Source organism: Oncorhynchus masou, chromosome 1 (assembly GCF_036934945.1).
Source record: "Oncorhynchus masou masou isolate Uvic2021 chromosome 1, UVic_Omas_1.1, whole genome shotgun sequence".
NCBI lineage: Eukaryota > Metazoa > Chordata > Actinopteri > Salmoniformes > Salmonidae > Oncorhynchus > Oncorhynchus masou.
In genome coordinates, this window is record NC_088212.1 from 66014680 (window position 1) to 66026994 (window position 12315).

Sequence of the window (12315 nt, forward strand, 5' to 3'; positions counted from 1 at the left end):
TTCTGCTTTCTCAATGGTAAGGTTGATTTACTGGCATGTAACCCATTCATTCAAAGGTCTTAATGTTCAATTTCCAAACAAACTTTTGTTCAATTAAATCCATTATAGGCTTTTTTCAGACCACTGACATACACAACGCACTGATAACCTTATGGTTTACATTAACATATGGCAGACCCAAACATTTAACTTATCTAGTAGTATGTACTTTGATGCACCTCAGAACACTGCTGGGGTGAAACTGATAAGATAGTACAAGAAAGTTGAGGACAACGGGATCAATTCCAACAATGGGTTTGGTCAGTGTTCACTTTGATTCGATGCAGAGGGGTCCTGTTATTCTGTCAGGTTTTGCACTAGCTCTCAAACCCTTCTCTCGGTAGGGTGTTCAGCGGGTAGCTTCGCCCACGGCTGGCTGTTACACGTCAGTCATTGCTTATGGATCGGTTTTCGAAAGATATGGCCCTTACCTCGCATTTTAGCAAACTAATTTTCCAAATAAAACACTACATACTATAACATTAGCTAGCAGACTTGCACAGATCCATATGCTGTGTGCTTCCTCCCAGTTAACATTACACATGCTAGATTGCTAAATGGCACTGGTGGTCATCTTCCTGTGATATGGCTGTGTGGAAACACTAACCCTAAAGGTGTTTATTTAACCATTTTGCTTTTTCAAAATGATTTCACGCTGATATGAATGATAACATGCGTTCCATATTTCCAAAACCTTACTGCAAGCGATGCGACATTAAGAGCCCCGACGATAGCCCTTAACAAAAGGCCCCCGGGAAGAAGTTTCCATCAATAGCTGCTAGCCTCAAGGTAGTCTTGCACTCTGTTAGGTGGCCCCTTTTTGTTGAATATTGCACTGATCTGACAATTTGATAATGACATTGATAACTGATTGGCTTCTTTTAAGGCAGTTACGAAACAAGTTATTTTCTCAGGAAGGCCAAGTCTGAATATTTTGTCTGTTACCACTGAACCTGAATGACCCTAGAAAGATTTGGAAGGCTTAAGTATGTCTGGAAACAGTAATGTTAATGAATTACTGTTGTGTATTGAAGGACTGTTGCTGTATATGACAACTGAAATGTTTCAATGAGCACTTTGTATCAGCTGGTAGGCTGTTTGATTCAGTGTCCTCTCTCTGTACAACCCTGTGTGGATAAACCAGCGAGAGCTGGTCAAAAACGTTGAGCTTTTTGCCATTCTACGTGCAGGGGGTACATAAAGCCCTGAAATCCTTAGATCAGAGAGTCTGCAGGTCCTGATCTTCTTGATCCCTGCTTTTTAAATCTAGCAGCTGATTTCATAGCTGAACCACTTACAAATCTGTTCACTCTAACCCTGGAATATAATGAAATTCCAAAGATCTGGGAATCAGCATTTGTCCTACCACTTTTTAAAAGGGGGAGCTCTAACTCTTAAATAATTATAGGCAAATCTGTCACCCCTTTTGAATATTTGAAACCCTTGAGTGAGCAGCTAAAAGTTTTTATATACTATTTTTATCAATGTACCAGTCGGGCTTCAGGAAGAAGCATAGCACAATTTCTGCAGCCATGAAGGTTTTAAATCATATCACTGAAGCCCTTGACAAAAAATAGCACAGTATCACTTATTATTGATCTCTAAGGGTTTTGATAGTTGATCATGCTATACTGAGGCAGAGATTGTTGAGGGTAGGTCTTTTGGAGCATACAGTTGCACTGTAAAACGCTCCCTGAAACACTTCAGCAGGCAGGCCTTTCTAATCGACCTGGCCGGGGAATCCTGGAAGGATATTTATCTCATCCCGTCAGTAGAGGATGCCTGGATATTTAAAAAAAAAATGCCTTCCTAACCATCTTAAACATGCCCCATTCAAGAAATGTAGAACCAGGAACAGATATAACCCTTGGTTCTCCCCAGACCTGACTGCCCTTAACCAACACAAAAACATCCTATGGCGTTCTGCATTAGCATCGAACAGCCCCCGTGATATGCAGCTGTTCAGGGAAGCTAGAAACCATTATACACAGGCAGTTAGAAAAGCCAAGGCTAGCTTTTTCAAGCAGAAATGTTCTTCCTGCAACACTAACTCAAAAGTTCTGGGACACTAAAGTTCATGGAGAATAAGAACACCTCCTCCCAGCTGCCCACTGCACTGAAGATGGGAAACACTCACCACTGATAAATCCACCATAAATGAGAATTTCAATAAGCATTTTTCTACAGCTGGCCATGCTTTCCACCTGGCTACTCCTACCCCGGTCAACAGCACTGCACCCCCCACAGCAACTCGCCCAAGCCTTCCCCATTTCTCCTTCTCTCAAATCCGTTCAGCTGGTGTTCTGAAAGAGCTGCAAAATCTGGACCCCTACAAATCAGCCGGGCTAGACAATCTGGACCCTTTCTTAAATTATCTGCCAAAATTGTTGCCACCCCTATTACTAGCCTGTTCAACCTCTCTTTCGTGTTGTCTGAGATTCCCAAAGATTGGAAAGCAGCTGCGGTCATCCCCCTCTTCAAAGGGGGGGGCACTCTTGACCCAAACTGCTACAGACCTATATCTATCCTACCATGCCTTTCTAAGGTCTTCGAAAGCCAAGTCAACAAACAGATTACCGACCATTTCGAATCTCACCATACCTTCTCTGCTATGCAGTCTGGTTTCAGAGCTGGTCATGGGTGCACCTCAGCCACGCTCAAGGTCCTAAACGATATCTTAACCGCCATCGATAAGAAACATTACTGTGCAGCCGTATTCATTGATCTGGCCAAGGCTTTCGACTCTGTCAATCACCACATCCTCATCGGCAGACTCGACAGCCTTGGTTTCTCAAATGATTGTCTCGCCTGGTTCACCAACTACTTCTCTGATAGTTCAGTGTGTCAAATCGGAGGGTCTGCTGTCCGGACCTCTGGCAGTCTCTATGGGGGTGCCACAGGGATCAATTCTTGGACCGACTCTCTTCTCTGTATACATCAATGAGGTTGCTCTTGCTGCTGGTGAGTTTCTGATCCACCTCTACGCAGACGACACCATTCTGTATACTTCTGGCCCTTCTTTGGACACTGTAACAACCCTCCAGGCAAGCTTCAATGCCATACAACTCTCCTTCCGTGGCCTCCAATTGCTCTTAAATACAAGTAAAACCAAATGCATGCTCTTCAACCGATCGCTACCCGCACCTACCCGCCTGTCCAACATCACTACTCTGGACGGCTCAGACTTAGAATACGTGGACAACTACAAATACTTAGGTGTCTGGTTAGACTGTAAACTCTCCTTCCAGACTCACATCAAACATCTCCAATCCAAAGTTAAATCTAGAATTGGCTTCCTATTTTGCAACAAAGCATCCTCCACTCATGCTGCCAAACATTCCCTTGTAAAACTGACCAACCTACCAATCCTCGACTTTGGCGATGTCATTTACAAAATAGCCTCCAATACCCTACTCAACAAATTGGATGCAGTCTATCACAGTGCAATCCATTTTGTCACCAAAGCCCCATATACTACCCACCATTGCGACCTGTACGCTCTCGTTGGCTGGCCCTCGCTTCATACTCGTCGCCAAACCCACTAGCTCCATGTCATCTACAAGACCCTGCTCGGTAAAGTCCCCCCTTAGCTCGCTGGTCACAATAGCATCTCCCACCTGTAGCACACGCTCCAGCAGGTATATCTCTCTAGTCACCCCCAAAACCAATTCTTTCTTTGGCCGCCTCTCCTTACAGTTCTCTGCTGCCAATGACTGGAACGAACTACAAAAATCTCTGAAACTGGAAACACTTATCTCCCTCACTAGCTTTAAGCACCAACTGTCAGAGCAGCTCACAGATTACTGCACCTGTACATAGCCCACCTATAATTTAGCCCAAACAACTACCTCTTTCCCTACTGTATTTAATTTATTAATTTTGCTCCTTTGCACCCCATTATTTTTATTTCTACTTTGCACATTCTTCCATTGCAAATCTACCATTCCAGTGTTTTACTTGCTATATTGTATTTACTTTGCCACCATGGCCTTTTTTTGCCTTTACCTCCCTTATCTCACCTCATTTGCTCACATCGTATATAGACTTGTTTATACTGTATTATTGACTATATGTTTGTTTTACTCCATGAGTAACTGTCGTTGTATGTGTCGAACTGCTTTGCTTTATCTTGGCCAGGTCGCAATTGAAAATGAGAACTTGTTCTCAACTTGCCTACCTGGTTAAATAAAGGTGAAATAAAATAAAAATGGTTTGCTAACTGTCTGATAGTGCACTCAATTTGATGGGCTCATGTCTTTTAAATTGTCTGTAATGGTGTGCCACAGGGCTCTGTACTTGGTCCCCTCTTATTCACTATTTATATAAATTATTTAGACAAATGTGCAAAATGCACAACTTCACTTATGTTGATGATACTGTTATTTATTGTTGTGCCTCATCTCGCACATCTCGTGTTTTCTAAAGCAATAAATACATCTCTGAACCATAACCTATTACTACCTGTCAGGGCAATGAGATTGAGACTGTAACCTCAAATCTTGGAATTTTAATTGATGGCCTCTTAAATTGCATATTCAACAATTTACAAAAACTTTTAAATTGAAGTTGGGATTTTATTTTAGGTATAAGGCCCGTTTTTCTTTTGACGCCAGAAGGAGGCTCGTATTAGCTACATTTATGCCTTTACTAGACTATGGGGCTTTTTTATATATGAACGCTTCCACTCTGTGTTTGAGATCAATTGACACCCTTTACCATGGCGCATTGAGATATATTTTAAAACTGCAAAACCCTTACGCACCACTGCACGTTATATACCAGGGTTGGCTGGCCTTCCCTGGTCACTCGAAGGCGCAGTCACTGGTATACTTTTTTATTTACAAAGCCATTTTGGGTTTACTACCATTTTATTTGAGCATTTTTATTGTTCAGAAATGTGGTGGGTACTCTCTTCGTTCGCAGGACTTTATCCTGGTAACTGTTCCAAATGTCCGAACTGAGTTTGGTAAAAGGGCTTTTATGTACTCGGCGCCATCGGCTTGGAACGCCTTACAAAATACTTTTAAACTGGAAGAATTTGTCCCAATTGGTGTTTTTAAATCATCGATAAAGGATTGAGGCTTATTCTGACCTGTCAAATGTTTTTAATTTGCTACTTTATGATTTTGTTATACTCTTGTGAATTCTATGGTTTTTACAAGATTACTTGTAGTTTTTCATGTCTGTAATTGTGTGCTACTTTATGATTTTGTTATACTCTTGTGAATTCTATGGTTTTTACAAGATTACTTGTAGTTTTTCATGTCTGTAATTGTGTGCTGACGCTCTTGAAAAAGAGATTGCAAATATCAATGAGCCCTTCCTGGTTAAATAAAAATACGATTACCAGAAAGGTTTGTTACCTGTTTGCTACCACTGAAGTTCTCCCACCTTGTGGTTTCTGATGTCATGGGGTAGTGATGAAGGAAGGACGGTGAAAGTAGTCCAAGGCTTCTGTTGACAGGAAGCGGAAGTGGTCCTTAGACTAGCTAGCAGGAGTAAAAGACAGCAGCGATAAGACATCCTTTCGTGGATAGTTGGAAATACAGTCAACATGCCTGTTTTAGCGTATAAAGCGTGAACATTCCCACCAACATGAACAACATTATGGAGGAACAGGAGAGGGATACTCTTCTTGCTGCAGTCCCCGAGTCCCAAGTTTTGACGCCGGTAACTGTTCTGGCTAGCTCGCTAACCAATAACAACACGCAATCTGATATCTGGCAACTCTTGTTTTCAAATGACAGCCAACCTTGCTACCATTCTCTCAGCTTATAACTTTACTTGGCTTGTTATTTACGGTTTACTGCGAACGTTAGCTAGCTACGTTTGTGTAAGCTAACCATACTAGCTACAGATTGTACACCAGATAATGAGAACGTTATTTACATTTGTAATTTAGAAGACACTCTTAAACCTAATTGCTCTGGATAAGTGCCTTGCTCAAGGGCACACTGATATTTTCCACCTAGTCGGCTCGGGCATTCGAACCAGCGACCTTTTGTAACTAGCCCAACGCTCTTCTCAGCTTGGCAACTTGCCTCATCCAGCAACTTTTGGTTCACTAACAAATATTAAAAAGAGGATATGTTCAACTGTGTAGAATACACACCAATATCGTTATTTTCTTGTGTAATCTTAACTATTCCGTTAACCCTTTACACTCGTGGAAATATGCCTACATTGCACAGGAGGTTGGTGTAACCTTAATTGGGGAGGAAGGGCACATGGTAATGGCTGGAGCAGAATAGGTAGAAAGGTATCAACAACATCTAACATGGTTTCCATGTTTGCCATTCCATTCTGTCAATTCCAAGCATTATTAGCCATCTGCCCCTCAGCAGCCTCCAATATGGAAAGGGCTAAATTGAAATGTTTCTTACAGAAGAAATATGAAAATTATTTGCATAACTATGGTAGCAATTGAAACGGAAGAGTTTCACAAAGTTAAGGACACAACACGACTGAAGTCAAAACATTACACTGTTTGATTTTATGATATAACCAACGATTTTGGGTGTCCGTTACAGGACAGCCCCATACAAACCTCCGCCATAGATTTGAACTAACTTATTTGACTATACCTTTTTTTGTTGTCTCGATTTGGGCAAAGAAGTATCTTTTAAATATACATGACCAGTTACAGGTGGTTCATTTGAATTTAGAAAATGCTCAATGATTAAAATGTTTTTCTCCATGAAGTAATCCAACAATGTTTATGCCGCCATCTTGTCTATTTAAAATCTTCTCTCATTGAGCGACACTTTGGGAAGTGTCATGATGGCACTCACCTGTGTCGATCAATGTGAGAAGATTTTAAATAGACAAAATGCCGGCGTAAACATTGTTGGATTACTTCATGGAGCGAAACATTTATTTTAAAAAATTGAGCATTTTCTAAATTGGTGGCAAAATACTCAGCTCGTTATCTATTTGATTCAAATGAGAGGCTAATAGCAGGGCTAATTTGTAGTTGTTTAGCAGCGTTAGGGCAAGGCTGTTTTCCTGTAGTGGTCGTATAGGCACTATAGTATTGCCAGTGTAACAGTATAGCTTCCGTCCCTCTCATCGCCCCTACCTGGGCTTGAACCAGGAACACATCGACAACAGCCACCCTCAAAGCATCGTTACCCATCGCTCCACAAAAGCCGCAGGGCAAGGGGAACAACTACTTCAAGGTCTCAGAGCGAGTGACGTCACCGATTGAAACGCTATTAGCGCGCACCCCGCTAACTAGCTAGCCATGTCACATTGGTTACACCAGCCTAATCTCGGGAGTTGATAGGCTTGAAGTCATAAACAGCTCAATGCTTGAAGCATAGCGAAGAGCTGCTGGCAAACGCACGAAAGTGCTGTTTGAATGAATGCTTACGAGCCTGCCGCTGCCTACCACCGCTCAGTCAGACTGCTTTATCAGATATCAAATCAAAGACTTAATTATAACATAACACAGAAATACGAGCCTTAGGTCATTAATATGGTCAGATCCGGAAACTATCATTTAGAAAACAAAACGTTTATTCTTCCAGTGAAATACAGAACTGTTTGGTATTTTATCTAACTGGTGGCATCCCTAAGTCTAAATATTGCTGTTATATTGCACAACCTTTAATGTTATGTCATAATTATATACAATTCTGGCAAATTAATTACTGTCTTTGTTAGGAGGAAATGGTCTTCACACAGTTCGCAACGAGCCAGGCGGCAACAAACTGCTGCGTATACCCTGACTGCTTGCACGGAGCGCAAGAGAAGTGACATAATTATCTTAGTTAAAAGAAATTCATGTTAGCAGGCAATATTATCTAAATATGCAGGTTTAAAAAATATATACTTGTGTATTGATTTCAAAGAAAGGCATTGATGTTTATGGTTAGGTATACATTGGTGCAACGACAATGCTTTTTTCATGAATGCGCTTGTTAAATCATCACCTGTTTGGCGAAGTAGGCTGTGATTCGTGAGAAATTAACAGACACCGCATCGATTTATATGCAATGCAGGACAAGCTAGATAAACTAGCAACATCATCAACCATGTGTAGTTAACTAGTGATTATGTTAAGATTGATTTATAAGATAAGTTTAATGCTAGCTAGCAACTTACCTTGGCTTCTTGCTGCACTTGTGTAATAGGCAGTCAGCCTGCCACGCAGTCTCCTTGTGGAGTGCAATGTAATTGGCCACAATTGGTGTCCAAAAATGCCGATTACCGATTGTTATGAAAACTTGAAATCGGCCCTAATTAATCGGTTGACCTCTATTTCATACATTCTTGATTTTCACATGTTAAGGGTCCTGGCACTGGCAGCAGCTCAAGACCAAGGGCTACAGATGGGGGCATCAGACCTTTGGAGAAGAGGGGACCCTACATCATGTCCAAAGCCTCAGCCATTCACATGAAACTGCGTAAGTGCATTCCTTGCCCTAGATTGACACAATTCCTGTTTATAGTCTTGTGATGTTTCAGTGTTGTCATAGCCTATGTTTCTATTTAAAGTGTTGTTCTTCTGCATGTGACTGAATCCTGGCTTTAGAGAAACACCGGGAAATGGCCCGCAAAGCAATGAAGAAAAATGGCCTTACCTCAGGGGGTCCAGTGATGCAACAGCCCAGGCAAGGAGGAAAGAGGTAAGAGGAGGGAGAAGTATGTTTATATGCGTGCATGCAAGCATAATGGAATTTGAGGTATTCGAGCTGTTACAATTGAAGTTTTTCTTGTTCCTCTTGTAGAAGTGTGAAGTTCAACAAAGGTTATGCCGCTTTGACTCAGCACGCTGAAGATACACTGGTAGCATTGGAATCAGACAGGTAAAGGACTATACACATGGCACCGAATGTTGATCTGCCAATCGTTCGGCGTGCTGCATTTAAAGGACCACACGCTGGTGGATGTCTGACAGTGTGCAAATTATGGCTGGCCCTCAGTTCAGAGGTGCTAAGTACTCTCTCCGGCAAACACTATTGGCAAGGCACGACTGACTGTAGACAATCTCTAAAGAGCCCTATGTTTATTTAGGATATTTTTTATTTAACCTTTATTTAACTGGGCAAGTCAGAACAAATTCTTATTTACATTGACGGCCAAACCCAGACGATGCTGGGCCAATTGTGCGCCGCCCTATGGGACTCCCAATCACGGCCGGTTGTGATACAGCCTGGAATCAAACCATGGTCTGTAACCAGGGCCTCTAGCACTCAATCGTAAATTACTTTTTAATTGGCACACTGTCCAAATCCTCGATCGGATTGAATCCCAGCCTAAGAGTTTTCCTAATGACATCTTGTCTTGACCTTGCAGTGATGATGAGCTAGATGTTGAGCAGTATTCCTCAGGATACTCTTCAGCTGAGGTGAGTGTGTCCAGTGTATACTATACTCAGACCATGCTTCTACATAGAAAGGCTCATTTGTTGGGCAGCAGTGTTCTCTATCAGGAGCAGGGTTCAGTTTCCATTTAAAATAGTTGTTCCTTTATAGTCAACTACAAATGTATTCATATTTAAACAAGATTCAATGCAAGTATACACCATTATTGCTTAAATAGGCTGTGTAATAAAACATTAAAGAAATATCCAGCCTATCCACCTGTTTCTTACACCTCCTGTCCGCATACCTTTTTGAATTGTCATTCCACGGCTGACTTGTTGACCTCTGTGCAGGTGCACCCAGACCTGAGCAGGCAGCTGCTGAAGGATGGATACCGGCTGGATGAGATCCCTGACGACGAGGACCTGGACCTTATTCCCCCTAAAGCCATGGGTTCCTCAGCCTGCTGCTGCGCTGAGGACCCGTCGTGCTCCGTGCAGTGAGGAGGGCACTTAGTGCTGTGACCTGGCTGACCCTGCAGCTCTGTGTTTAAAGACTGGACCTCTGTTACCCTGACCTTAGCCACTGTTTAAGTCGAGCAAGGCCTCCCGTTACCCAAACCCTACCACTGTCTAAGCATGGAACCCCCCTAACACTTTAAATGGCTAGCCACTGTTTTTGCAGTGCTCTCTACACCCTAACTAACCCTAAGCATGGACTGAAGTCATCCAAAGTCTTAGCCACTGTCCAAGCAGAGCTCTCTGTCACCCCAAAGGTTGACCTCTGTGTTATTTTGGAACTAGATTAAATGCTAACCACGTTGCATCCCCTCTCAATAGACAGGTGCAGGGTGATTAATCTCTAGACATGCACTGCACTCATTCACCTGATGGAGAAGGTCTTGTTGTCCTCTTTGGCATATCACTCCCAGGTCTATTTAAACATAGAACATTGATATGCAAGGTAATATGCATACAGCAAATGTCCTAGAGCGTTTTGAAGGCTAAAGCTTTTTCTGCAAGCTTGTCTTGCTCCAATTCACTTTTTTTCAAAGTAAGCCCTTTGAAAACAAACCTGAACATTCCATAACTATAGCTTCATTGAGTTGGAATTTTTAATCCATCTTCCTAAAATTCCCTGTTTCTGTTGTAAATCCCTGGTATTAATCTTGGGTCTAACCTCAGACCCTTAGGTGTATTTGACACTACATGGTTTACTTGTATATGAATTAATGCTTTAAAAGACTTACTCTTATGTCAGGCTGCCTTCTAATGCTTTGTCCAAAAAAAGTTATGTAAAAGGGTTACAAAATGGCACTGTTTACTGTAATGTTACAGCAATGAGAACTCTGGTCAATCTTGTCCTGCGTGTTCGATGTAACATTACAGCCCATGGTGTCACTGAGGTTAACCACTACCTCCTGACAATGCTGTACACAACAACCCCCTTGATCCTCTCTGTCTACTACGTATAGTAGTTACTAGATACTCAGAGGGACATGCATATGATATCAGAAGGCGATCTAAACAGACAAGTCACCTACCTGTTACATTTTGATCATTCTCTCTCTCTCGCATGTCACTCAGCAAATTGTACATTTTCCCACCCTAATGTTAGTGTTTTGGTATCTTCTGGTTTTAAAAGAAAGCAGTACATTGTGAGTACACTAAACATTTTGAAGAATTCTGTCTGTGTTGTCAAGCACTAGAATGGGTGATTCTCATCACTCAAGCCCTTACATGTGTGGCTAAAGATAATTGTGTTTGCTAGTTGCTGTTTATCAATGCAGACCTAATGTGGAAGTGTGTGTTGGTCTGGCTGGGTTTACACAAGCAACCCAATTCTGATATTTTTCACTAATTGGTCTTTGACCAATCACATCAGCTTTGAAAAAGAGCTGACGTGGAGAGATCTGGCATGATTGGTCAAAAGACCAATTTAGTAGAAAGAATATCAGAATTGGGCTGCCTGTTTAAACGCAGCCATTGAGTGCTTGACCTGTGTCAGGAGAAAGATAAATATTGGACTCATCACCATCAGGTGCAGTCAGTAGCCAGTACACTGCACTTGCCTGTACTATGCAACTAATGGGACAATCTGCTTCTGTATCCTAGTTAAAACAATATACCAAGTGTTACTGAGTGCATTAACTTGAAATATTATTATGTAAACGGAACACTTTTTATTTGATTATAAATATTGTTTTTGCTATATTCAATATAATTAATTAATATACACATGTCCTTTTGTAATTTTCTTCTGGTTTGCTGGAGGGGATGTTACACCATTGAAAGTTATTCTCGCAGAATTCAGAGAGCTACCAATCTAGTCCCTGCCAAATATTTGTTATGTAGAAGAGTTTGGATGTACAGCATTGAGGAAGCTGAATATGTTTATGTTGAGTATTCTGGTATGTTACGGGGCGGCAGGTAGCCTAGTGGTTAGAGCGTTGTACTAGTAACCGAAAGTTTGCAAGATCGAATCCCTGAGCTGACAAGGTAAACATAATGTCGTTCTGCCCCGGAACAAGGCAGTAAAAATAAGAATTTGTTCTTAATTGACTTGCCTAGTTTAAAAAAAAAAGGTACATATTGGAAAGACAACTTGATAAAGCAGGTTGGTTGGATTAGATCAGGGGTGTCAAAACTGGTCTGCTGGTTTATCCTTTCAAGTAAGACCTAGACAACCAGGTAAGGGGAGTTCTTTACTAAATCATTCCATAATCAAGTACACGGGAGGAGCGAAAACCTACAGCCAGTCGACGCTCTGTGGAATAAATAGATCGTTAACTGAACGTGAAGAACAGACAGTGGGGCCATAGTACCAGACCAGTGCATTACCATCCACATCCATTTTGGGGCAGAATTGAGTTGTCAAAATATTATATAATGGCGAGGGAAGTAGCCAATTGACTATCATTACTGGCGTTACGGTACATGCACCACTTGAGTATATAGACTATTTTATA

The 12315-nt window shown here is 41.6% G+C and overlaps 1 protein-coding gene across 1 annotated transcript; it reads left to right on the forward strand.

Annotated features, from left to right (window-relative positions):
* The first annotated feature begins 5485 nt into the window (after nucleotides 1-5485).
* On the forward strand, nucleotides 5486-11582 carry LOC135548625 (protein FAM219B-like). The gene is made up of 6 exons (XM_064978429.1): nucleotides 5486-5709; nucleotides 8333-8447; nucleotides 8576-8669; nucleotides 8772-8849; nucleotides 9340-9391; nucleotides 9701-11582. The coding sequence occupies exons 1-6, from the start codon at nucleotides 5635-5637 to the stop codon at nucleotides 9848-9850; spliced, it is 564 nt and encodes a 187-aa protein (XP_064834501.1). The 5' UTR covers nucleotides 5486-5634; the 3' UTR covers nucleotides 9851-11582.
* Nucleotides 11583-12315: the final 733 nt, after the last annotated feature.

Excerpts from the sequence above, each read along its gene's own strand:
- LOC135548625 (XM_064978429.1), top strand. The coding sequence starts at position 5,635 with ATGAACAACATTATGGAGGAACAGGAGAGGGATACTCTTCTTGCTGCA. Across the intron at positions 8,448-8,575 it reads AGCCATTCACATGAAACTGC|AGAAACACCGGGAAATGGCC; the intron begins GTAAGTGCATTC and ends TCCTGGCTTTAG. Across the intron at positions 9,392-9,700 it reads CAGGATACTCTTCAGCTGAG|GTGCACCCAGACCTGAGCAG; the intron begins GTGAGTGTGTCC and ends ACCTCTGTGCAG.